General features: G+C 49.4%; 2 protein-coding genes across 3 annotated transcripts in view; one reads left to right on the top strand and one right to left on the bottom strand.

Annotated features, from left to right (window-relative positions):
• The first annotated feature begins 648 nt into the window (after positions 1-648).
• ENO1 (enolase 1) lies at positions 649-14,678 on the top strand. 2 transcript variants are annotated; one of them, XM_086344313.1, is made up of 13 exons: positions 649-835; positions 1,067-1,108; positions 3,320-3,413; positions 5,968-6,063; positions 7,364-7,422; positions 8,794-8,863; positions 9,320-9,453; positions 9,837-10,059; positions 11,285-11,482; positions 12,082-12,283; positions 12,678-12,786; positions 12,991-13,049; positions 14,260-14,678. In XM_086344313.1, exons 3-13 carry the CDS (start codon positions 3,329-3,331, stop codon positions 14,327-14,329), a joined length of 1,305 nt encoding a protein of 434 aa, XP_086200439.1. In that variant the 5' UTR covers positions 649-835; positions 1,067-1,108; positions 3,320-3,328; the 3' UTR covers positions 14,330-14,678. The 2 variants fall into 2 exon arrangements, with proteins under 2 accessions (XP_086200439.1, XP_086200438.1); XM_086344312.1 differs by lacking the exon at positions 649-835 and having other exon boundaries at positions 989-1,108.
• Positions 14,679-17,804: 3,126 nt separating this feature from the next.
• Positions 17,805-26,549, bottom strand: part of LOC147356587 (uncharacterized) — a 106,278-nt gene continuing 97,533 nt past the window's right edge. The window contains exons 3-4 of the mRNA XM_086342927.1: positions 19,083-19,204; positions 17,805-18,662 (exon numbers count right to left, since the gene is read on the bottom strand). Of these exons, the coding sequence (XP_086199053.1) occupies positions 18,645-18,662; positions 19,083-19,204 (140 nt within the window). The 3' untranslated portion in view covers positions 17,805-18,644. The remainder of the gene's footprint in view (positions 18,663-19,082; positions 19,205-26,549) is intronic.

The raw sequence follows: 26,549 nt of genomic DNA, 5'->3' as shown, positions 1-26,549 counted from the left end.
CAGGACAAGTATGGCTCACATGGATGAGAAAGGGAGGGATGGGGCCTCCTTTTAAGATTCAACACACACACACACACAAACCAGGACAAGTATGGCTCACATGGATGAGAAAGGGAGGGATGGGGCCTCCTTTTAAGATTCAACACACACACACACACACACACACACAAACCAGGACAAGTATGGTTCACATGGATGAGAAAGAGAGGGATGGGGCCTCCTTTTAAGATTCAACATTAACAAGAGCCTCAGAATGAAACTAACCCTGGGCACGCACATGGAGGAGTGCCTAGGCCATAGGAAGCGCTCAAAAAGAATGAGCTGCAATTAAGACAAAGTGAACATCCTTTCCGCTATCTTGGCCTGATAACTCAAGTGTGACCGACGCACAAGGACAAAGGGACCATGTCACCTTGGCGGGCGGCCGGGAGCGCAGGGCGCAGGCGCGGGTGAGCGCACGTGGCTAGACTCCCGGCTCCGCGGCCGCCAACGTCTCCCTGGGGTCTCCAGCACCGCGCAGCCGGGCGAGGGGTGGGGCGGCCAGGAAGGACAGGCCGCGAAGGTCGTCACCAAGGTCGTGGGCCGGACGTGCGGCGCCGGAGTGACGCTGCGTGCGTGCGGGACTCGGAGTACGTGACGGAACCCCGAGTCCTCATGCCGGCCGCGCTGCCCCGCCCCTCCTCTCCCTCGGGGCCCCAGAGCCACAGATTGCTCTCCGCCGGTGGGGGGGACCTCGGCCGGACACTGGAACGAAGGGGGACTGGGGCTCGTCCATACCCCACCCATTTGCTGGGGCAGTGGAGACGCCCCAGCCCGGTCCAGCCCCACCTCCCTGGTATGTCGCCCCCTCTAACCATCCGCAGCGGCCGCAGCTCCTCCCTTCCCTCGGACGAGAGGCCGAGTGACGGCGCGCTGAGCCAATGGCAAGGCGTCGCGGAGGGGGCGGGGACTGGGCGGGGTCCCCTCCGGGCTGGGCAGGAAGTCCTGTCCTGCGGCGCGGAGAAGAGCTCGGGGTAGTCGGAGTGCTTGGAGTTTGCCACTTATCGGTCATCCTTGGTGTCCGCAGCACTCTCTCCCTCTCTCTAGGGCGGCGACCTCCGGCGGCCGGGTGAGAACTCGAGGAAGGGCTGCCGAGCAAGCGCCCGCGCGGGCGCCGCGTGGGTCCCCCGGGCTCGCGGGCGCTCCTGCCGGTCAGACTGCGGGTGGGGGGTTCGGCTGGGATGGGGAAGGGGTGGGTCCGCCCTCGCGACTGGCCTCCCTGGCCAGAGTCCCGGCTCGACGCTGGGGCACCGCGCCCGGTTTCTCCGGAGGGGAAAGTGCAGCTTACCCTGAGATTACGGGTTACGGGCCCGCGTAACTGTCCCGGGAGATCAGGGGTACAACACGCAGTCACCAAGACAGCAGGCGGCGAGGGTGGAAGGTTTGGGAAGTGCTCCAGGTCCAACCTGCGTGCTCATTAAAGCCAGGCCCTTACGAAAATGGACAAAGAGGCCGAGAAAGGAGAGATTCCCGCGAAGCTGCAACTTCCCCCTCCGGGCCCCGCGCCCCTGCCTCCCGCTGGTGGCCCCCGGCCTGGCGCCTAGGTGTCCAGCCCGTCGCTGCTCCGGAATGAGCAGGGACTAATGTGGGTTTAGAAGGCGCTTGTCCTGGAAGAGACTGCAGCGGAGCCGGGGAGTCATTGGGAAGCCCTTCTGGCGACCTCACCCAGGTCGGGCACGAGCCGCTCTCGGCTCCCCAGGCTGGCCACCAACAGTCAACCCCTGATCTGACATAAAAAGGATGTATTTTACGAAATCTTGTTCGCTGCTTCCTCTGCAATGTGGTCTTCCTCTTGAGCGGTGTGGGCAGCCGGCTGACCTGCTTCCGGGGCACGTGTAGGCCCCGGCTGCCCGGTCTGCCCAGGCTGCCTCTGGTCCGGGGTTCAGTCTAGACCGATAAAAAGACGTGCAGGCTCCCAGTCAGACACACCTTCCTCTCTCTGTGTGCTCATAGCATTTTAATAACTTGGGAGAAAAGTTTTTCTATACAATTTAAAGATAAGTTGAACTTTATTTTTACATCATGAAATAAGTTGATTACTTTCTCTTATATCACTAAAAGGAAACCAAAAATGAAATCTTACAACTGTGTGATGAGGTAGTGAAATGAATATGTGTTTAAAAAAGTGTATCTAAAAACTGTAAAGTAAATCAGTGGTGGCCTGAGGATGAGGGGACAGTGACTGGAAATGGCCTAAGGGAACTTTTTGGCAGTGATAAATGTTACACAGGTATGATTGCCCAAACCCCGAGGTTAACTAGAATTTTAAAATGAGAAAAATTTAAGCAAATTTGCCTTTTTGTCTTTTTATTGGCTAATGAATAAAAACTCCATTGTTACAAAGACAAAGCCACGCACGTGACTTCATGTCTAATTTTGAAACTTAAAAAGATGCCATTTGCTGCTTCAGAACATTCCAGAGAAGATAACTGGAGGAGGGCCCAGTTAGATAATGGCTTTTGAACAGTGATTAGATGTCCACCTCTGTCTTAAAAGATGTTCAATTAGTTTATTCCTTGGAGATCCCCTGGGAGGGAAAGCAAGAAAAGGGGGACTTTTTTTTTTTTTTTTTAGCTTTTGATATTTACTCTTTGTAGCTGCAACCCCCACCTTTTTTTAAGGTGTTTTCAAAGGAAACTTCTTCACTTGGCATATCCTGGTGCTCAAAAAAATCGTTTCTCTAGGTACAATTCATGATTTTCATAATTAAGATTTTTAGTTGGGGTGAAATGCCCACTGAAAGAAACACTAATTAGATAACGTTATTTTTGTGCCCTGTCTTGCTGAAAACCCAAGCACTGTGAGGTTTGAAAGGCTCAGAAATTGGCAAAGCTCACAGCACACCAACCAAGAAGCTCACTCCTCCCTTCCAAACTCATAATTTCTGATTATTCTATATCAACCCGTTAAAGAGCCTCCTGATGCCTCAAGTTACCTGATGAATTGTGTTTCCAGCTTTTAATTCACTGTTCCACTACAAACCAGATTTTCCTCCTGTAGTTTATTTTTTTTCAATCCCACCAGCACACATGTGGTCAGGCTTTCTTTGCTTGCATGACCAGCCCTGAGTTAGTAGGGCCTTTCAGAGCTGCCCCCCACCTACTTTTTAGGAACAATTCCCACTGCTTTCCAGCAGGCATTTTCTAGTCACCCTTCCTACATTAATTTTTAGTTATATGCAGACTCTTCCTAGTCTAGGAATCCTCAGACGTGACCCCGTGAATAATGAGCTGAGGTTTCGTTATGGTTCATGGAAAACGTGAACTGTGTTTCCCTGCAGAAAGTCACCATGTCCATCCTGAAGGTCCACGCCAGAGAGATCTTTGACTCTCGTGGGAATCCCACCGTTGAGGTTGATCTCTTCACCGCGAAAGGTATGTGCCACCTTTGTTGCTATAGTCCCTTGCACCACATTCCATTTTTTAAAGCTTCAAATGACAAAGCCTTAGGCAGAAACAGCTTGTGGTCTAGAAAGCCTTTCTTTCTGATCTACACGTGCTGGTAGGCTGTGGTGCTGGTAGGCTGTGGTGCTGGTAGGCTGTGGTGCTGGTAGGCTGTGGTGCTGGTAGGCTGTGCTCCGAGGCTGGGAGGCAAGAGGCCCTTGTGCTTCTTGGTATTTAGAGCAGGACGCAGGTCAGCTCCTAGATCACTGAGGTAGGGAGGTAAGGTGATACCTTGTCCCTAAAAGGGCGCGTCACTCGTTTGCCTCACAGCTTGTGACCAAATAAGTAGGCACGGTGTGGTAGGATGGATCTTCCTTGAAAAGGAAAGAGATTAGGGGAGTATAAGGGTATATATAGCGCTCTTATCTCTGCTTCCAGAAATCACTCTTAGAGGATCAGGGACAGTTTTTACTTGGGGGTGTTGGGACATCCAGAGGCTGGTATTTTTACCTCACTATAAGTCCACATAGGAAGAATTTGCCCGCATTCGAAAAGAATAGAATGGGACCCCCTTAAAATGTTCCCTCCTTAATCTTTTTTACTTTAAGAAAATCTAACGCTAGCCCCTGTGTTACCTCCAGCAACATCTCAGCCATTTTCTAAATGGCCCAAGTGCATGAAGTTGGAAAGGGAGCTTCAGGCAGAGAGGCACCCAGTGGTGCCGAGCACAGACCTGCCAGACAGAGCTGAGTCATGGTCTGAATCACAGGCCTGGCAGAGGAACCTCCAGCCCATCCCTTCCTGTCCTGCCTTCCCCCTTGCCCAGAAAGTGAAGGCTCCTCAAGTCTAGATTCATCCAGCAGAAGTCTACCTGTGGTTACTGTGGGGGTTGCCATGAGAACACCACTGCTGCTAGGCATGTGCCTTGTGGATTCTCAGAAGATTGCAAGAATTTCCTTTCAGTTTATGAGATTGGCTCACTTAGAGAGTGGAACTTTCCACTTGGAAATTAACGGACTTTGAACAAGGAAAAAAGACCCAGGGTGCTAAAAGATTGTTGAGAAGGAGGCATTTTCTTTGAAACTCTTTAAAATGACTAAAATTAATGTCTTTTAACATTTAAATGAATGGGACTTTCTCTTTTGTGTTTTAATCCTTTTCAGGAAGAATAAAAAGGCCAGGAAATCATAAATTTGTTAAGAACCTTTCATCATATCTTTCTTTCTTAGAATTTATTTTTTAGGCCAGTTTTAGGTTTGCAGCAAAATCAAGTGGAAAGTAGAGTGTTCCCATCTATCCCCCATCCCCACCATCAACACTCTCACCTGAGCAGTAGAGTCAAACCTGCATTGACACGTTATCACCCCAAATCCATAGTTGACCTTCTTCACCTAGACTAACCTTTGTTAGAGTCAAGGCTGCACTGACTCGTTATCAGCCAAAGTACATAGCTGACCGTAGAATCACTCTTACTTCCATCGTGTCTTCTCCTCGTCCAGGGCTGATGGATACAGAGAAAGCCAGGGGCTGGATACAAAGAAGAACATGTGGCCCTCTGCTCACACAGTCATGTGGTGACACAAGCATGTAACCAAGTGTGACTGAGATACTTGGTTGGTCTTTTCCTCTTCAGTTGAGTTGCCTTCACATCCCCGCACCCGCCAGTTCTCAGAGGGGAAATCCCTGACAGTTTCAAGAAGGCTGCCTGCACTTCCTGCTCCCCTAACCCTGTCTGCCCCGTGTAACCGGATCTCTGCAGTACCTTTCCTGACCCCGTCTGTCCTCCAAGGACAGCTGCCACTTTCTGCTCCACAGTCTAGGCTTAGCCAGGTGGCTGGCTTCTGTATCTGCAGGACTGGATTGGGTTCTAGTGTCATTAACTCTGCGCCTTTGTTGTCCTTATTCCTTTTCTCTTCCAGCCTATCCTGTTAGGCAGAGAACCTCCAAATAGCATTCACTGCTGCCTAAGCTGAGGCACATGAGCTATAGAGATTCCTCTTGAGCCTTCCAAACTTGAAAGCTAGCAACGCGATCTCAGTTGTCTAAGGGAAGCTTAGCAACAGTGCTCTCTAACCAGACTGTCTAAAATAGCTTGGTGTTTCCATGGGTTACTAGCTTCTAGAACATGACAAATCCCGCAAGTGGATTTATGGTGCTTCTGTTGGACTGTGTGGCTGGGGGTGGTCCATGGGCCAGCTGCAGGGCACCACCTGGGAGCTTTCAGAGATGCGGACTCAAATGTCCTGTCATGTCTCAGGATCTGTATTTTAACCCACAGGTGCTGTGTGCGCATGTTAAATCTGGAGAAGCTCTGCTCTAGACCTTTATCTTTAAACTAGAGAAATTCATCAGCTCTGCTGTAGGGTCTTCGGTATAAAGTCGTAAAAGCACGGGAGGCCAGAGGAGCAGCCATCTTGAGTCTCCCCGATGTTGGGAGGAAGTGACCATTTCCTGAGGGCAGATGCCCTCTGTGCCGGGAGGGATCTGAGAGCTATTGCTTAATCATTAGTAAACATTTCCCCCCCTTCCCCCTCTCAACATCCAGGTCTCTTCAGAGCTGCTGTGCCCAGTGGCGCCTCAACTGGAATCTATGAGGCCCTGGAGCTCCGGGACAATGATAAGACGCGCTACATGGGGAAAGGTGAGCACAGACCCAGGCCGGCTCGGCCCTGGCGACCATGGCCTCCCTCCTCCCTGCAGCTCGCATCTGGGGGCAGGAGACCTCTGATTTGGCCCAGGGTGTGGACGGCGAGCATGTGTACCGCCCAAGGGAGAGAGAGCTGGCTGACTGATGCCAGGGTCCCTGAGCCTGTAACCCAGGGCAGGCGCTTTCAGTCTTCTTTCTCCTGCGATTTGTCTCCAGTCTGTGAAGAACTCCTGGTTGGGCCAGGGAACGAGGGAGAAGAAGACACGTTAGCTAGTCCTCAGGAGAAGCCTCTCGTCCTCTAGGAGGGCTCTGAGGGCCTTCCCGGCCGGCTGGCCTCTTGCTGGGGTGTGGTCTCGGGGTGGAGGCTTCCGACTCATCATGGATAGAGCAGTCGTTGTCTCTCTGGCAGAGGCCAGGTCACAGAAAAGCAGACAGGGCTGGACTGCACTCTCCATGGAGCAGTGTCACCCCGGGGATGCGAATTGGTTCTGGAGAGAAGGCCGGAGCACAGGCTGTGTCATGGTTCATGGCCCTCCCAAGGGCCACACTGTAAGGAGATGGAGGGCACGAGTTGGCTGCCAACCTTCCAGGGGAGGGAGATGAGGAAAATGGTCCAGGGACACTGCATCGGAGGGGCAGCAGCGAGTGAGGTCAGGTTGAAGGGGACACAGGGCCAGGGTCACGGCGGCTCCACTGCAGGGGGCAGCTTCTGTAAAGAGCTCTCCTGAGGGGTCTCGCTGGCAGCCCAGGTGGACTCCTGCCCAAGGCAGGAGGACCGCGCCCCACCCCAGTTAGGATGAGGCCGAATGCATGGTCCCCACTGCCTTCTCCCCACCTTCCTGTTTCTTCTCTTTTTCTCACTCAGCGCCCTTCACAAACCTGTTCTCTTCTGAGTCTTTCTTTTTTCCTTCTCTGTCAATCTCTGCTGGTCAGGTGTCTCCAGACCCGTTAAGTATATTAACGAGTTCCTGGCGCCAGCCTTGTGCACACAGGTAATACACGGGGCGTCCTTTAGCCTCTGCAGCTGGCCTGTCCAGTGCATGGTCTTGCCAACTAACCTCCCTCCAGACACTGTTTGGCGGCTCTGTGTGTGCCTCTAACCCCTGGGGGTCCTAGGTAAGAGCACTCAGACTGGGCCAGAAAGCCCTCCGATTCTGGGAGGAGAGGGCCAGGGGTCCCGTTGAAGGTCTCTGGTGGGCTCTGAATATCTGGGTGAATATGGTGAGCGGTTCTCCAGCAGTGCTGCTCAAGCCTCTCATCAGCGTCGGTAATTTGATTTGATTATTCCTTCTAGGTGTCTCAAAGGCTGTTGAGCACATCAATAAAACTATTGCGCCTGCCCTGGTTAGCAAGGTAGGACCCGCCTCCTGATGACTAATGTATATTAATGCTATCAGAGCGCCGCCGCCCAGTCCAGGCCGGGGGGCTTTCCTGTTTACAGAAGAGCTTATTCTGAGAGCTAAAGAAGCTGGGGGGCTTCCCTGTCGTGCATGCGAATTACTTGGCCTTTGCTGACCTGCCCTCTGCCTGTGTGGCCATGTCTAACAGAGCATGGAACTGGATCCGAGGGACAGGAGGCTCCAAGAGCCTTGATGTTTCCCAGCAATGATCTAGACCTCTGGGGAGTTAAGATCCAGATTTTAAGGGTGGCTCCCAGGGATGTTGAATGTAGTACCCATTCAGTGGCGACTGACTGGTTTTTTTCATGAGCTGTGGAATTGTATGTTTAAACAGCAGAACTCTTGTTAAATAAAATCCTATTTGGAGCCTCAGTATGGCAAACAGATATAAGTAGAGCTGCTGTAGAGGAAGTGGGGCTGGGGACCTCACAGCCCAACCTGCTCAGCTACTTTTTTGTCGCTTTTATCCTCCCTCCAGCCCCTCCCTCCCAGATTCCTATGGCCTAGCCTGGCCTCATGGGTCCTCCTTGGTGTGGTCCCTCTCCCAGCTCCACTCTGTGTGCCCATGGCAAGTGGCACCTCTGCTGGCTCTATTCCCAGCTTACCTGCTGTGATTGGTCCCCAGGCAGAGTTTCCATCACTGCTCTGCCGTCCCAGCCTCCCGGCCCCCTCCACACACAAGAAAGATGATAAATAATTTGCTGTTGTGAAGTTTTTAAAGTAATGTTGACTTTTATTTCATTACTTTGAGCCAGTTTTTAAGATGCCAATTTGGTTACTTTATAGCTCTCACAAAAAGTATTCATTTTGGTCAGTTATCAAACATTTTGGGGATTTCCCTGGCAGTCCAGTGATTAAGACTCCACACTCCCAATGCAGGGGACCTAGGTTTGATCCCTGGTCAGGGAACTAAGATCCCACATGCTGCACACAACCTGGTGTAAAACATTAAATAAAGATTATTATTATTTTTTTATTTTGGCCTTGTGGACTACCTACCATCAGATACTCAGATGTCCTCATTGAGGACAGCTGAGTGACAGCAGAAACTGACTTTGGTGAGCACAGTGCTTCAAATAAAGAACAATGAGTTCTGCTGTTTTACAGCCCCCAAAGTCAAAATGCTGGGAGAATTACGTGATGCTCTTACAGCCTGTGAAGGGCAGTGTTGTGTCTCCTTGTTTTCTCCTGACATGGATAAGCACAGAACCGACCTGGGCTTTGCACGGTTCCCAGGGCTGGTGGCTCTGTGACAGGAGGGCCCAGGGCGTGCGGGTAGAAGCACCATTCCGTCCAAGCAGCTCACCCTCCCTTCTCCCTGCAGAAGCTGAACGTCGTGGAGCAGGAGAAGATCGACAAGCTGATGATAGAGATGGACGGCACAGAAAATAAGTGTGAGTGGCCCAAGGGGAACCTTTGCAGGATGGTCGTGGCTTCTCCTGAAGACTCTTGAAGTCCCTTGGGGAGAGGTCATGTCCCTAACGATGAGTTATGTGACCAGATAGCTGTGGTCCTTGCCTCACGTTCATAAATTACATTTTTAAATATCAGGAGTACAGCCAGCTGACAGCAGCAGGTGTGGAGGGTTACTCAGAAGAGGCCTGTGCTTTAGGTAGTCTAGCAATTTGCGGAACTTGCTAGAGTTGCATAGACCAAAGAAAGGGCTTTCTCTTTGGGTGAAGAGCAGATGAATGTATGTGGGAAGAAGGCTGTTGTATTTCTGGTGTGACAGAGATGAAGAGGTTCAGAATACAATCCAGGGCTCACACAGTGGTGGTCCAGGCGGGAATGCCAGCTGCAGGAAGGCTGGTGGGTAAGACATACCTTCATTTAACTCTGTTCTGTTCCAGCCAAGTTTGGTGCGAACGCCATCCTGGGCGTGTCCCTGGCTGTCTGCAAGGCTGGTGCTGTGGAGAAGGGGGTGCCCCTCTACCGCCACATCGCCGACTTGGCTGGCAATGCTGAGGTCATCCTGCCAGTTCCGGTGAGTAGCTGGTTTGAGCTTCCCGTGTGCAGAGGAGGGAGTGTTTGCTTTCTCAGGGGGACCTGAGACCTCCCGCCTCTCCAGTTCATCCATATGTGACCCTCCAGCACGAGGGTACGAGCAGGCTCTGCGGGTCTCGGCTGCAGACACCTCTGCCAGTGCCGGCTGACAGTGACCTTGAGCGGTGACCCGGCTGCCCTGCACGCATCTCCTTAATTGTCGATGGGAGAGGCACTCTATACTTGTCTTGTTGGATTGTGTGCACCTGTGGTGCTGGCCGCAGTGCACTGATGCATGGGCTCCATGCGGGAGCCGGGCATTGTGGGTCTGCTGGGGGCAGGGAGACCCTCCGGGCCGGGAGCTATACTCCTCTCTCCCCACAGGCTTTCAATGTCATCAACGGTGGCTCTCATGCTGGCAACAAGCTGGCCATGCAGGAGTTTATGATCCTTCCTGTTGGGGCCGAAAACTTCCGGGAGGCCATGCGCATCGGAGCAGAGGTTTACCACAACCTGAAGAATGTCATCAAGGAGAAATATGGGAAGGATGCCACCAACGTGGGAGATGAGGGCGGCTTTGCCCCCAACATCCTGGAGAACAAAGAAGGTAGTGGCTCCAGGGGAGCCCCCACCCTGGGCACCGCGGTGCCCCTCCCGACCCCCAGTCTGCCTTTTCCACCTTCCATTCATCAAGTACCAAATCGCAAAACCCTTTGTGATTTAAGAAACTAGCACTTCCTTTAAAAAAAAAAAAAGAGGTTTTCTTATTAATTTGACTTCTGAATGGCCCGATGATTTGCTTAAACTGGGCTGTCAGTGGGCTCGAGAGGCAGTTTGTTCTCCTACCATCCTTGCTCCCCAGCGATGGCAAAAGTGTGCAGCCTGCTCCCTGTTTAAGGATACTGGCATGCTGAGGTTTCAGGTCATTCAGCCGCAGTAATGCCGCACATGCTTTGTTTCACTTTGAATCCTTAGATGCAGAATTAAATGTGAGAGTTGAATAGAGGATACAGAAGTCTTAGGAGAAGAATTCATGGCTGAGTTTTCTGTTTTAGAAGAAAAGGTTAGGGTTGCAAGCATATTTCATGGGCTTCAGGGATGGTTAGTGGAAGGAAAGGTCCATCCTGACCTTTGGGTCAATCATACACAATAGCTGACATTCAACTATTATAACTTATAAAAACCCAGCCGTTTCACGTGGTTTGAATCTTGGGCACCTTTGCTGTGCAACAGTAGCCAGTGTCTTGGTTAGTTTCCCTATAGGCAGTGCTCCTGAGTGAGGCTGACCCTAAGCCTGGACCTGGATAGCAGAGCCACAGCGTGGGGTTCCCTGTCAGTCCACTGGGCTCCCTCTTGGATCGCAGCCTTGTTGTTCAGTCACTTAAATCGTGTCTTGACTCTTTTCAATCCCGTGGACTACAGCATGCCAGGGTTCCTGTCCTTCACCCTCTCCTGGAGTTTGCTCAGATTCATGTCCATTTAGTCGGTGATGCTGTCTAATCATCTTATCCTCTGTCTTGGCTCTATTTAAAGCCCGTTCTTCGGGACAGCTGATCTCAGCTGGTCACTGTAACTGTATCTTGGCCAGCACAGCTGTTCTTTGGTGCTAAATTTGGGAGCGTTTGTCAGTGAAAAAGCCTCTGAGAGTCAGTTTCCAACTTGGCCATGCACTTGTGGCCCTGAGCAAAGGTTTCTTGCCCCAGAACATAAAAAGGTTCCTGGAATCTTGAGACTGGTGGTTGGGGCCAGAGCACCTTATCCTCCCTATGTTACGGTTCCCACTGGGCAGAGCTGGCCTGGTCTCCAAAGTCGTCACCACCATCTCTTTCCAGCCCTGGAGCTGCTGAAGAATGCCATCGGCAAGGCTGGCTACAGCGACAAGGTCGTCATCGGCATGGACGTAGCTGCCTCTGAGTTCTACAGGTCGGGCAAGTATGACCTGGACTTCAAGTCGCCCGATGACCCCAGCAGGTACATCACACCCGACGAGCTGGCCAACCTGTACAAGTCCTTCATCAGGGACTACCCAGGTGAGTGTTCCCAGGGCATCTGCGGGTGTGAGTGGCGGGTAGCGCCCCCGCAGTGGCGACATGGTGTGAGCGCCTGTGTCACTGTCACAACAGCCTCCTGAATAAGCAGATGTGAGGCAAAGACTGCCGGGCACTCCTGCACACGGGAGAGGGGACACTGAGGCAGAGAGTGGGTTAGCACTTGCCCAGGGGCGCTCGGCCAACAGTGGCACAGGTGTTCACACCAGGCAGGGCCTGAGTGCCCGTGTCTAGCGTTGAGCGCCTTGGTGGAGATGGGGCTGGGACGCGCACCCCAGTATCACCCCTCTGGGTCCTCAGCCCTGTTCTTACTCTCGGTGGCACTAAACTGAGAACCCCTTGGGCAGCAGGTTTTCTGCCTCCACGACCATGGGATTTCAGCATTGCAATTACCGTGCTCCCTGTCACAGGAGGGCTGGGTAGGGCGGACTCCTTCCAGGACTTGCTTTAGGGACAGGCTGTCTGCAGGTGGGAAGGGTGAGGCCAGGTGAGCCTCAGTTCGGGGGAGGTGGGGCTCCAGTGGTGTTGCTGGTCAGCAGCCTGGGAGGCCACCCTGATGAAACACACTCTACTGTCCGCAGTGGTGTCTATCGAGGACCCCTTCGACCAGGATGACTGGGAAGCTTGGCAGAAGTTCACTGCCAGCGCAGGGATCCAGGTGGTGGGGGATGACCTCACGGTGACCAACCCCAAGCGGATCGCCAAGGCCGTGAGCGAGAAATCGTGCAACTGCCTCCTGCTGAAAGTGAACCAGATTGGCTCTGTGACCGAGTCCCTGCAGGCGTGAGTGCCCTCCCTCCAGGGGCAGCTGTTGTGAAGAGAGGGGCCTGAACCTGGTGGTGGGGAGGGGGCTCCTGGTTGGAACTCCTGGTGGCATTTAAAGTTAGTGATGGCCCCCAGGGGACCGGGACATTTGGCAGCTGTGGCCTGGTCCTGACCGCTGGATGACCGTGCACTCAAGATTCCATCTCACATGGAGAAAGTCAGGGCACACACACACCTCTCTCTCGAGGAGGCTAAACCCACTAGGTTTCCAAATGTGACTACAGGGCAGAGAACGTCCTTGGGCCTTTAGGGGAGGTTGAAGGTTATCCTCGTCCCAGCAGTTGAGGGCTCGGGAGGGGCTGCAGTGCCTGAGCCATGGAGCCATGCCAATCTGGTTTTCTCTGGCTCCTAGGTGCAAGCTGGCCCAGTCCAACGGGTGGGGCGTCATGGTGTCTCATCGCTCCGGGGAGACTGAGGACACCTTCATTGCTGACCTGGTGGTGGGGCTGTGCACGGGGCAGGTAAGGAGCTCCCTGACACGAACACAGATCTGGGGTGGGGGTGGAGAGAACGGAGTCCTGGGTGCCTCCTTCCCCCCTTGCCAGGTCAGAGAGCCTCCTTAAGGCCTTGCTGTCTCTATGCCTGGCACCCTCCCCTTGCCCAAAGCTTCCGAGAGGATTCAGTGTCCACTGTAAGCAGCTGTGGCCTTTGTTTTCTCCTTCCAGATCAAGACTGGTGCCCCTTGCCGATCCGAGCGCTTGGCCAAGTACAACCAGATCCTCAGGTAAGAAGCTGCCCGCGCTGAGTGTGGGCTTGGTCCCCAGGAGGAGCCTGTTTGTGCTCTGCGGTACGAGGTGGGTCAGGCGCCCTGGCCCCAGTGGTGGTAGGTTGGGGCCAGTCAGGCACCTGATAGCCCTGCCCTGGATCGGGCCTGCTCCGCACAACTGCCTGGTGGCTCCTGGTGGGAGAGGGAACTGCTCCCCTCTGGACAATTGCAACCTAGAATTTGGGGGAGCTACAAGGAGGCCTTAGTGATTCTCTGACTCTCCAGCCTTGTTTTGTGAACAGGATAACAGAGCTCAGAGAAAGAAAGAAAAATTGCTGAAGGGCAAACGGCAGGGTTTCCAGTGTTCAGCTCCTTCGGACACTCTAGTCTCTCCCCTTTCTGTCCTTGAGAAGCTTTGCCTTTAAACACAGGGTGACCTGCCCTTCTGTTCTTTTCTTCCAGTCTTGAAGGGAAAAGGAACATCTGTTTCATAAGTCTTCCCACATTACCCCATCTTTAAAACTTTATCCTGGAAAATGCCAAACATATAAAATATAAGTGAATAATAGACCGTACTTCCTCTCCATCACGTGCATGCACCCGCTGTTCGTATTCCTCCGTGTTTTGTCTCTACACCCTTTTCTGAGAATCTTAAAGCAAATTCCAGGTATTTTGTGATTTCACTTGTGTATATTTCAGATAAAGCCTTACTTTTGTTTTTTAACATAACCACTCTACCATGATGGTTCCCACGATTAGTGGTAATTTCTTAGTGTCAACATTGGGTCTGTTCATCTAGCCTGTCTCCTCTCTCGTCGCTAAGTGACTTTTTTTTTTGACATCAGGATCCAAACAAAGTTCACACTGATAAGTGCCCCCGCCTTTTTGCCCTGTACCACTTATTAGTTCAAGAAACTGGGTTATCCTTTCATTTTAAAAATCTTTTTTCTTTTTCTTTTTTAAGTATTCTAAGAAGTCACAGTCCTACCATTTATATTAGGAAGGCAGGGCAGGAAGGAGAACAGGTGCATGAGGAGAGCCCAGATGTTCTTCTTGGTGTCTCCAAGAAGCTCAAATTTAGGGATTAGTGGGGCAGACTGAGCGAGGGTTGAGTCCCCAAGTTCCTAGCAAGAAGTGTGTCCTTGACTACCTCTCTGGGTGGGAAAATTTATTGCATTGAAGTTTGACATCTGTCTTTCTCTCCCCATCTCTCTTTCTGCTTCCTAAGAATTGAAGAGGAACTGGGCAGCAAGGCCAAGTTTGCCGGCAGGAGCTTCAGAAACCCGCTCGCCAAGTAAGCTGTGGGTGGGCGAGCCCCTGCAGTCACTCGTTGGCTCCTTAGACCTGCATCTGATGTCACCGAGCAGTGTGAGGCCCCCGCTGATGCCCACAGGGGCCTCTGGTAGTTACCTGCCCTCTCCTCGTCCTGTGACGTCCCCGCTGCTTCCTTAGACCTGCTACAGAAGCCATGCCTGACCATCTGGAGCCCTGCTGGAAACCCTAGCTCTGTAATCACGTACTTGACCCAAATCATTGTTCTTCTCACCTCCCTCCCACCAAGTATCCAGAGCCACATGTATCTAGGTTGTCATCTCTGAGGTGTCCAGTGGGTTCATGTGCAAAATAAAAAGGCCTGAGTGACCCGTATATATATGCCCTGTGTGTATGAAGTGGTGTCTGAGCCTGTCCTCACATCTTGGATATTCAGGAAGCACCTCTACAAGAACCAGAGGCTTTGTGTCAGGATAGAAGGAACAGGAGTTTGTGGAGGATGTTGTATAAGTCCTAGGGGAGGGCATGCTGGGGAAAAAGTGACAGGGGGTCAACCTGTGCCCTGCAGCAGAGGCTGGGCCAGTGCCAGGAGGCAGGGCCTGACTTCAGGACCAAGCTTGTTGGGGAGAGAAAAATGCAGAGCTCTCACAGGGTACCTCAAAAGCAGCTAAATAAGTTAAAATTTAATTCATTCCTTATTTTCATCTGCCTGATCTCAAGTGCTCAGAAGCTCCATGTTGCTGATACCCACTGCCTTGGGTACTGCAGGTATGAAGTGCTGGCATTGCAGAAAGCACTGTCTGGAGTAATGAATGAGCACCAGCAAGAGGTGAAAATACTGTGGCTTCTCTGCCCTCTGCCCCTTGAGGTCTGGTGTTCTACTAGTGTTTTGTTTTCTTCCCCTGATTTGATAAAAATCCCTTGAATTGTGTTTTAATACCCGGCAAGAGTCCCTTGCATTGCAAGGAGAGCCAACAAGTCCATCCTAAAGGAAATCAGTCCTGAATATTCATTGGAAGGACTGATGCTGACTTGATACAAAGAACTGATTCATTGAAAAGACCCTGATGCTGGGAAAGATTGAAAGCAGGAGAAGGGGATCACCAGAGTAAACTCTGGGAGTTGGTGATGGACAGGGAGGCCGAGTGTGCTGGGGTTGCAAAGTCAAACACGACTGAACTGAACCCGGCGAGGCCCCCTTGTGGACATTCTTGTTCATTGCTCATCTCTATCTGTTTAACCCAAGAAGCAGAACCAGGAGAAGATAGTCACTCAATCTTTTCTGACTGTGACCCCATGGACTGTAGCCTCACCAGGCTCTTCTGTCCATGGAATTCTCCAGGCAAGAATACTGGAGTGGGTTGCCGTTTCCTTCTCCAAGTAGAAGATACATACACAATATTGAGATGCATCACAAGGAATTGGCTCCTGTGATTGTGGGGCATGACAGAGAGTCCATAGGCTGGCCAGTTAGAAGGGAGGGTGATCAGGAAAACTCCACGTTCAGGTGAAACTCCTCTCTTGTGTAAACCCTGCTTTAGGAACTTTCACCTGATTCAGGCCCACCCAGATCATCCAAGAAAATTCCTTGTTCAGAGTCAACAGTGAGTGGTTTGAATTATATCTGCAGAATAGCTTCACAGTAATACCTAGGTTAATATTTGAATAGCAGGACTCCTGTCTTATCACAGCCACCACCCCTTGTGAACTTGGCAACCACACACAAATGTCTGAAGCCATACTTCAGATAAGAAGACCCTACTTCACCTAATGTGGTGCAGCCCTCCTGTGTACAGCCAAAACCACTAACTAATCCCAGCTTTGCATGACTGGTTCCCATCTGAAAACTGATTCTACAAGGAATGAGGCCTGACAGTCTGCCTGGACTGTTCATCCAGACTTAGATGGCTAATTTTAGTTGCATGTCAGCATTTCCCATGCTTAGTCGCTCAGTCGTGCCTGACTCTCTTTGAGTTGAAGCCTGCCAGCCTCCTCTGTCCATGGAATTTCCCAGGCAAGAATACTGAAGTGGGTTACCGTTTCCTCCTCCAGTGGATCTTCCTGACCCAGCAATCGAACCTGCATCTCTGTCTCCTGCATTTCAGGAGCCTTCAGGAAAAGCCCATTTTCTGATCAGCAATTAAAGGCATTCGTCACTCAGGTTAAAGGATAGATAGGAGCCCTTTCAGATCTGTTCCACCCAGAAGGAAGGCTACTGGGGTCTCACTGGCCCTGGGGATGCTGAGCCCCTGGGGACGGTTGACAGTTTTTCACCCAGCAGAAATAGCATGTTGCTGACACGGATGGGCAGGAGTAAGCCAGGAAGAAATACAAACCATCAGCCTTTTCCTGGGCATTCTGACTGAAGCAGGACAAGCAACGCTGATTCTAAGTTTCCAAGTGTTTTTGAAGTAAACATCTCTGGTAGCTCTTGTTAGTAGTCTCTGGACTTGTGTTCTGTGTTTTCTTTTTTAATGTTAACCTTGTAATACAAACATTGGTTTTTCACCTGTGATTGTCTTGATTCCTGCAACAAAACAACTGAAAATTTGAAGCAGTGTAGTTTGCAAACTTCAGCTGGCCACAGCTTAGAGTCTCCCTGGTGGCTCAGCTGTTTAAGACTCTTCCTGCAATGCAGGAGGCCCCAGTTCGATCCCTGGTGGCTTCCCTGGTGCACTCAACTGAGTGCAGTGCTGGAGACCTGGGTTCAATCCCTGGGTTGGGAAGATCCCCTGGAGAAGGGAAAGGCTACCCACTCCAGTACTCTGGCCTGAAGAATTCCATGGACTATAACCCTAACCCTGCTGCTGCTACTGCTGCTAAGTCACTTCAGTCGTGTCCGACTCTTCGCGACCCCATGGGCTGCAGCCTACCAGGCTCCTCTGTCCATGGGATTTTCCAGGCAAGAGTACTGGAGTGGGGTGCCATTGCCTTCTCTAACCCTAACCCTAACCTCTTCCAACAACACAAGAGAAGACTACACATGGACATCACCAGGTGGTCAATACTGAAATCAGACTGATTATATTCTTTGCAGCCAAAGATAGAGAAGCTCTATACAGTCAGCAAAAACAAGACCGGGAGCTGACTGTGGCTCAGATCATGAACTCAACAGACATGAGTTTGAGTAAACTCCGGGAGTTGGTGATGGACAGGGAGGCCTGGCATGCTGCAGTCCATGGGGTCACAAAAAGTCAGACACAACTGAGCGACTGAACTGAACTGAATTGATACAGCAAAGAGTCAGACACAACTGAGCGACTTTTCACTCACTAGAGTCTCCTCAGAAGCTTTTAAAGTTTTGGCCATACCCTGCATCATGTGGGAGTCTTAGCTTCCAGAACAGGGATCAAGCCCGCACCCCCTGCACTAGAAGGCAGAATCGTAACCACTGGGAGGGAAGCACCCCCTCCCCCCGCCTCCCAGACCAAGTAAATCAGAACCTCAGAGCGGAAACCAGAGGCTCAGTGTTAAACAGAAGTTCCCTAGCTGACTCCAATATACAGCTCTGAGCCTGGCAATGCTCTGTGCCTCCGGCCCCAGTAATTTTATTTTAATGAATGCAGCTGAGACTGGAAGACGGCAGCTGAAGGCAGTCAACACAGGTCCCAGAACTGCAAGTGGAGCCATTTACAGGGAGGAAGCCTGGACAGGCAGAGAAGGCAATGGCAACCCACTCCAGTACTCTTGCCTGGAAAATTCCATGGACGGAGGAGCCTGATAGGCTGCAGTCCAAGGGTTCTCGAAGAGTCGGACACGACTGAGCGACTTCACTTTCACTTTTCCCTTTCATGCATTGGAGAAGGAAATGGCAACCCACTCCAGTGCTCTTGCTTGGAGAATCTGAGGGACGGCGGAGCCTGGTAGGCTGCTGTCTATGGGGTCTCACAGAGTTGGACATGACTGAAGCAACTTAGCAACAGCAGCAGCAGCAGCCTGGACAAGAGCCTGCTTCTTGACTAAGAATTCCATGTCGAATCAGCTCTCTACGTAGTTTGGCCCCGGGGACTGGTTTCATGGAAGACAGTTTTTCCATGGACTGGCGCTGGGACTAGGGGATGATGGTTCAGGCGGTAATCCAAGCGATGGGGAACAGCAGATGAAGCTTCACCAGCTCAACTCTTGCTGTGGAGCCTGGTTCCTAACAGGTCCATGGACCAGTATTGATCTGTTTTGAGGGTTGGAGACCCCTGCCAAATGGTCACACACAGAGTAAGTACTATAAATGGTCACATGGTGGGGGGGATGAATCTGGAGATTGGGATGGCCATGTCCACTACAGATACTGTACATAGAGGAGATAACTAGTTAGAGATGACGGTGTAGCTCAGGGAACTCTTCTCACCGCTCTGTGGTGACCTAAATGGGAAGGAAATCCAAGAAAGAGGGAACATATATACATATAGCTGATTCCTTTTGCTGTACTGTAGAAACTAACGCAAGTTTATAAAGCAGATTTCCTGATGGCTTAGCTGGTTAAGAACCCACCTACCAGGGCCAGAGACCTGAGGGACTCATGTTCCATATCTGGGTTGGAAAGATGCCCTGGAGGAGGGCATGGCAACCCACTCCAGTATTCTTGCCTGGAGAATCCCCATGGACAGAGGAGCCTGGCAGGCTATAGTCCATGGGGTTGCAGAGTCGGACAAGACTGAAGTGACTTGGCATGCACGTACACATACTCCAATAAAAATTAATTTTAAAAAAGAAATGGTCACATCAACTTAGCCTCCCACCCAGAATAGAATGAATTAGACCATCAAATGCTGATACACTTACGTAGGAAGAGGTACATGGGGAAAGCCTGGCACGCTGCAGTCCGTGAACAACAAAGGAAGAGGTCCAGGGCATAGGGAAAGGAGAAGGCGCTCTTGAGAGCTGGAAAGCACCTGTGGCCGTGACTGAACAAAACAGGGGCAGGGTTTAGAGCAGCAAGTTCATAGCAACCCTAGAGAAGTATGGGGACCCACTGAGCCAAATTCCCTGAGGTGTGATTTACCTTCAGTCACAGGTACCTGTTGTTTTACTGTGGTTGTTTTTTTGAATATTTATTTGCTGCTCTGGGTCTTTGTTGTGGCGTGTAGGATCTAGTTCCCCAACCAGGAATGAAACCAGGGTGCCCTGCATTGGGAGCGTGGGGTCTTAGCCACTGGACACCAGGGAAGTCCACACGAACCTGTCAAGTGTACAGTCTGGTGGGTTTTAAAAAACGCACCCGGTAACCAGCACTGCTCCATGACAGACCATTCCCAACACCCCAAGAGTTCCTTGAGCCCCTTCCCAATTAACTCCCACCCCAAAAAGCAGGCAGCCTAGTGCCTTTTAAATTCAAATTAGTTGTCAAGAATCTAAAACAGATTTCTTGTAAAAATTCCAATTTCTGGGTTCTAATGGATTGACATTAGACATTAAAACTTGACAACACCGGGCCCACATTCCTAGAAGGCAGCAGTTGGCCATCTTCCTTTTTTTGACTTCACTGCGCAGCATGTGGGATCTTAGTTTCTTGACCAGGGATCAAACTTGTGTCCCCTGCAGTGGAAGGCTGGAGTCTTAACTATCGGACCACCAGGGAAGTCCCTGGCCATTGTCTCCTGAAGGCAGCTGCTTTTGAATCTGCCACTCCGGGTCCACGGTCTCTTCTGCAGGCTGACATCTTCCCAGTGCCATTCCTTTCCTGTAAGAATCCTCTGTCCCCAGGAGCCCTGGGGGTTTAGGTCCTCCAGGGCTCCTCTGCTGTTGACAAGCAATCTCCCGGTGCCTTCAGGTAGCAACAACTCCCCAGACACAACCTTGAACTTGTCAGCTCACAAAGACCCATAAATGGGGCAGGCAGGGTACCACTTTATCCGATTCTGCTCATCAGCTCTAAGGGGGAGGCCAGCCTGGCCAGTGGCATCCCCCCCTTCTTCCTGCCCATCTCGCTGCAAAGTGTGAGGGCTGGTAATCAGGGCTGCCATCCATGGGGACCAGGAATGATAGCAGACTCATTTGCATATGTGACCTAAGACAGTAATTAAACCCAGGCGCCCCAGGGGTGAGGAATAAGCACATTAATTCAGGAGCAATTAAAACCCTCCAACATCACTGTCACACAGATGCCACTTCTGAGACTGGCTCCAACTGATGACAGTCACCTTTCAGCTCCCTCTTTTGGCCACCAGACTGCCACCCTGACTGCACATTCTTGCGGGGAGCAGGCTCCCCAGACTCTCCATCCTTCTATAGGATCCCTGATGCTCTTATGGACAAGTTACTGTGAAAGACAATGCCTCATCTTTTCTGTGTGTGTGGCAAAATACACATAGCAAAATTTAGCATTTTAACCACTGTCAAGTGTACAATTCAGGGGCATTAAGTACATTCAAAGTTTGCATCGCTTAAGTCACTTCAGTCGTGTCCGACTCTTTGGGACCCCATGGACCTAGCCTGCCAAGCTATTCTGTCCATGGGATTCTCCAGGCAATAATACTGGAGTGGGTTGTCATTTCCTACTCCAGAGGATTTTCCCTAGGGATCGAACCTGGGTCTCCTACATTGCAGGCAGATTCTTTACCATCTGAGCCACCAGGGAAGGGACTCATATAATAGTCATCTTTTTTTTCTTTAAGATAATGGTCTTTTAAAATAATAAAAAAATTTTTAATTTATGTTTGGCTGAGTTGGGTCTTTGTTGCCACACGTGGGCTTTTTCTAGCTGTGGTGAGCAGGGGTTACTCTCTAGTTGTGGTGCGTGGGCTTCTCACTGTGGTGGCTCCTCTTGTTGCAGATCACAGGCTCAGTATTGTCACACATGGGCTTCGTTGCCCTGAGTCACATAGGATCTTTCCAGACCAGGGATCGAACTCATGTCCCTGCATTGGCATGCGGGTTCTTAATGACTAGAACATCAGGGAAGTTCCCCTGGTGTAACGTTTTAAAGGTTTATACATGTTGAAGCCAGTGTCAATACTTCCTTCCTTTTTATGGCTGAATAATGTTACATTTTATAGATATACCACATATATCCATTACTTCATTAATAGACATTTGGGTGGTTTCTCCATTTTGGCTTTGTGAGTAATGCTTCCATGGACATGGATGTACAGGTAACTGTTTTAGTCCCTGTTTTCAATTCTTTGGTGTATGGATGGATACCTAGCAGTAGAATTGCTGGGTTGTACGGTAATTCTATGTTTAACTTTTTGGGGAACTACTAAACCATTTTCCACAGCAGTTGTGCCATTTTACATTCCTACCAGTAATGTATGAAGGTTCCAATTTCTCCACATTGTTATCAACACTTACTTCCCTTTAAAAAAAATTTTTTTTTAAATTATGGCCATTCCAGTAGGTGAGAAGTGGTATCTAACTGAGGTTTTGATTTGGATTTCCCTAGTACTTTCGCCTGGAAAATCCCATGGACAGAGGAGCCTGGTAGGCTGCAGCCCATGGGGTCCCGAAGAGTCAGACATGACTGAGCGACTTCCCTTTCACTTTTCACTTTCATGCATTGGAGAAGGAAATGGCAACCCACTCCAGTGTTCTTGCCTGGAGAATCCCAGGGACGGGGGACCCTGGTGGGCTGCCATCTATGGGGTCACACAGAGTCGGACACGACTGAAGTGACTTAGCAGCAGCAGCAGCAGCAGTGTCTAATGATGTTGAACATCTTTTCACGTGCTTTTTGGCCATGTGTTTATCCTCTTTCCAAGTCACTTGGCCATTTTTCAATCAGGTTGCCTTGTTGCTAAGCCCTAGATTTCTTTATATTTTCTGGATTCTATCAGATATATGATTTTCAAATATTTTCTCCCATCCTGTAGGGTTTTTTTTTCCACTTTCTTGTAGTGTCCTTTAATGTACAAAAATTTCTAAGTTTGATGAATTCCAATTTATTTTTTTCTTTTGTTGTTTCTGTTTTGGTATCATGTTTAAGAAACCATTGTCAAATCCAAGATTATGAAGATTTGTCCTCACGTTTTCTCCTAAGAGTTTTATGGTCTTCACTCTTATTTAGGTTTCTAATTCATTTTCAGTTAATTTTTATATATGGCATAACCTAAGTGTTCAATTTCATTCTTTTGCATGTGGATATCTAGTTTTCCCAATGCCATTTGTTGAAGAGAGACTGTCTTTTCTGCATTGAATAGTCTTGGCACTCTTATTGAAAATCAACTCACTATATATACAAGTTTACTTCTGGGTTCTCTATTCTATAGGTCTATATGTCTATCCTTATGCCACTGCCACTGTTTCAATTACTTTAGCTTTATAAGACATGACCTAGCCTTTTTTGTTTTTGTTTTTGGCTTCCTTGTGTGGTTATGTGGGATCCTAGTTCCCTGACCAGGGATCGAACCTGAGCTCCATGCATTGAAGTGCAGAGTCTTAACCACTGAACCACCAGGGAAGTCCCATGACCCAGCCCTTTACATTCATCATTTCATTTACTCCTCACCAAACACTATGAAGTAGGCACTCTAATCATTCTTAGAGGCCTAAAATGTTAGGTGTCTTACCCTAAGTCACAAAATTGGTGGGTTGCAAGTTGCCCTTTGCAAGGTGACATTGCAAGTGCTCCCAGGTTGACAGACACACAAAAGGTGTGAATTCTCATGTCTTTACCTTAAAAACAACCTCCATAGCTAAGTGATGTCTTGCCAGGCCTTTGGCCACTAGGATCCCAAAACCAAGATCTTCCAGGAGGAAGAAAGTGATCCCGAGCAGCTCTCATCAAGGTGAGGACAAGGAGGTACTTCCTCCCAAAGGCCACAGACTCCTTCTGGAGACGGCTGCTTACAAACTCCCTTTGCTCAAAGAGCTGAAGCTGCCCTCTTTGCACCCCAGCTAAACTTGACCTTAAAAGGAGACCTAGGACTTCTCCAGTGATCTAGTGGTTATGACTCTCCATTCCCAGTTCAGGGAGTGCAGGTTCGAACCCCGGTCAGGAAACTAAGATCCTGCATGCTATTTAACCAAAACCAGAAAAACAAAAATTTTAAAAATGAAAGAGACCCTGGAGCTGTTTGGGTTTGCCTGTCTCTGGCCATACTGCTGGGCAGGTCTTGCAAGGAAGTTTACTTCTGGCCTGCTCAACAGTCTGGGTATGTCTGCTTGTTCACGAGTTCCCTGTCTGTCAGGACACTGGGGCTACGACTCTTTGAGAAACACTTCAAGCTGAGAGGGGTTCTGCCGTCTCCCCTTAAATGGACAAGCACACACACACACCTGCCCCCCATGACCCTTTATCCCCCTACTGTGCTGAATTTTCCTTCAAAGCCAAAAACATCACTCAAAATGTTCAGCATCTGCTTTTTGGTCTTCCTTCAATAGGATGTAAATTTCTGGAGGATTTACTTTGCAGGAACTTAATTTTGCTCACTGCAGTGTGTCTGGAGCCAAGAATGGAGCCTGACAGAGCAGGGGCCTCAGGCATAAACAAGTGTGTGGACCAGACACTCGGTCCACATTAGCCACACTTCAGGCCATGCATGAGGTATGCAGCCACCTCTGCAGGGAGGACTCAAGCTCAGAAATTTGGGTGGGTGCTGAAAATGAAAAAGAAAGAAGGCCTTTTTTTGTTTTTGGCCACAATGTACAGCAGATGGGATCACAGTCGCCTGACCAGGGATCAAACCTGCGCCCCCTGCAGTAGAAGTGCAGAGTCTTAACCACTGGACCACCAGGGAAGTCCCAAGATTTTTTTTTTTTTTAATTGCAGAGATTTAAAAAAAAAAATAGTGGTTGATGTCCAAGAGCATGACCTTAGAAGGAATCAGCTAAAGCAGAGGGCAAACCTGAAGAATGGAGTCCATCAGATCTTCAGATGTTTTCAAAAGGTGGGATCATTAAGAAGGTAACCCTTTGGACCTGAGTGTTCCCAAGTTTCTGGATCGTGGAGGCTGGGGCCTCCCTGGACTGTAAGACAAGAAATGTCAGCCTGGGCTGCTGGACCCCTCAGGGAACAATGATGTTTTCCAGGTTCATCCGTGTGGTGGCTTGTAAATATTTCACTTGTTTTTACATTTCATTGTATGGATATGCCACTACTAACTGATCAAAGGTTTCAAAGGTTTACACCTATGTTTCTTTCTAAGAGTTTGATAGTTTTAACACTTGCATTTAGATCTTTGACCCATCTGAATTAATTTTTGTGTAAGGTATTATATGTGGATTTCGGGGGCTCCCTGGTGGCTCAGATGGTAAAGAATCTGCTTGCACTGTGGTAGACCTGGATTCGATCCCTGGGTTGCGAAGATCCCTGGTGATTCTTCAATTGCTGGACATTTGAGTGTCCCAGAAGTGGAAACACACTTTTTGCCTGTTATAAATAATGCTGCTGTGTACATTTGTGCACAGGTTTTTGTGTGGACATAATTTTTTTAAGCAGAGTCCAGGAATTCTTTTTTTTCTGGCTGTGCTGGGTCTTCATTGCTGCACAAGGGCTTTCTCTAGTTACAGCGAGTGGAGGCTCCTCTCTAGTTGCGGTGCACAGGTTTCTCATTGTGGTGGCTTCTCTTGCTGCAGAGCACGGGTTCTAGGGCACACAGGCTTCAGTAGCTGTGATACATGGGCTCAGTTCCTTCGAGGCATGTGGAATCATCCTGGGCCAGTGATGGAAACCACCTCCCCTGCATTGGCAGGTGGATTCTTAACCACTGGACCACCAGGGAAGTCCTGGACATGTTTTCCTCCTCTTGGTTGTATACCTAGAAATGAAATTGCTGGGTCATATTTTTACTCTGTGTTTAACTTTTTGAGGAACCACTGAAGTATTTTCAACAGTGGCTGCACCATTTTGCATTCCCACCAACACTGGGAATTTTCCACATCCCCACCAACATTTATTTTCTGGTTTTTTGAACAGTGTTATCTTATTGAAGTTCTGATTTCATTTCCTTAACAGTTAATGATGTTGAACATCTTTTCAGTGTGCTAATTAGCAATTTGTATATCTTCTTGGAGAAATGTCTATTCAAATCATTCAGCCCATTTAAAAAATATTTTATTTGTATTTATTTATTTGTCTGTGTGGGATCTTTAGTTACAGCATGCAAAGTCTTAGTTGCAGCATGTGAGATCTAGCTCCCTGACCAGGGATTGAACCTGAACCCTCTGCATTGAGACCTTGGAGTCTCAGCTACCGGACCACCAGGGAAGTCCTGGCTCATTTCTAAATTGGTTTACATCTTTTTGTTACTGACTTGTGAAAATTCTTTATATATTCTGGATACTGTCAGATCTATGATTTGCAAATATTTCCCCCATTCTGTAGCTTGCTTCTTACTTTCTTGATAGTGTCTTTTGATACACAAAGGTTTTAATTTGGATGAAGTCAAATGTATTTATTTTTTTCTTCTCGTGCTTGTGCTTTTGGTGTCCTATTTAAAAGACAGTTGTCTAATCCCAGGTCTTGAAGATTTACACCCATGTTTCCTTCTAAGAGTTTAACAGTTTTGGCTCTTAGATTTCTGTCTTGGATCTATTTGAGTTGATTTTTGTGAAAGCTGTGGCATGTGGATATCCACTGGTCCTAACACCTTTGGTTGAAAAGATGTCATTTTCACCTAAGTCATAACAACTGTCAACAGATCACTTCAAAACTGTCAGAAATGTGGTGTTTTTAGAGAATGTTTTCCAATGTCATGGCCACCCAGCACACTGCCTCACCCTTGGCTGTGCTTCTTGTTATCTTAAAAAAAAATATATATATATGTATATATATATATACATATATATATATAAACCCTTAGGGTATGGTCAGGGCTGTCAAAACTGCTGCTTTGGCTGAGCTCAAACCTAGCTAGGATTGGGAAAACAAAATTCCCATGTCAGTGTGAAAACTTCAATCTGTCTGCTGCTGTGGAACTAGGACTCCAGACATGTAATACCTGGGGCCGCAGGGGTGGAAAGGACCCCAAGCCCTCCCCCAGCTTTCAGCACCCACGGAACAAGAGCAAGGTGACCCTCCATCCAACATCCTAGGGTAAAAGTCAGGTCTAGGATAGGGTGAGGCAAAAGAGGACTGTGGGGCAAAAAATGTAATGAGACTCTTGATCCTGCTCTCTTATCCTGTCTGCTCCATGGGCAGAAGGTAAGCTAGTAGTTCCAGTAGTCAGGTACAGAGAGCTGGCCCATAAAGTAGGCTGAGCACCAAAAATTTGATGCTTTCGAACTGTGGTGGTGGAGAAGATTCTTGAGAGTCCCTTGGACAACAAGGAGATCAAACCAGTCAATCCTAAAGGAAATCAACCCTGAATATTC

The sequence above is a fragment of the Bos grunniens genome, chromosome 16, assembly GCF_055505025.1.
Source record: "Bos grunniens cultivar Pamir isolate PY7600 chromosome 16, Bosgru_T2T1.0, whole genome shotgun sequence".
NCBI classification, from domain to species: Eukaryota; Metazoa; Chordata; class Mammalia; order Artiodactyla; family Bovidae; genus Bos; species Bos grunniens.
This window is presented reverse-complemented; position numbering and strand designations above follow the sequence as displayed.

What these genes read in the sequence shown, in the direction of transcription:
- ENO1 (XM_086344313.1), top strand. Translation starts at nt 3,329, where the DNA reads ATGTCCATCCTGAAGGTCCACGCCAGAGAGATCTTTGACTCTCGTGGG. An exon ending in GACGCGCTACATGGGGAAAG is followed by an intron (nt 6,064 to 7,363) that starts GTGAGCACAGAC and finishes TATTCCTTCTAG; the next exon opens with GTGTCTCAAAGGCTGTTGAG. An exon ending in GGACGGCACAGAAAATAAGT is followed by an intron (nt 8,864 to 9,319) that starts GTGAGTGGCCCA and finishes GTTCTGTTCCAG; the next exon opens with CCAAGTTTGGTGCGAACGCC.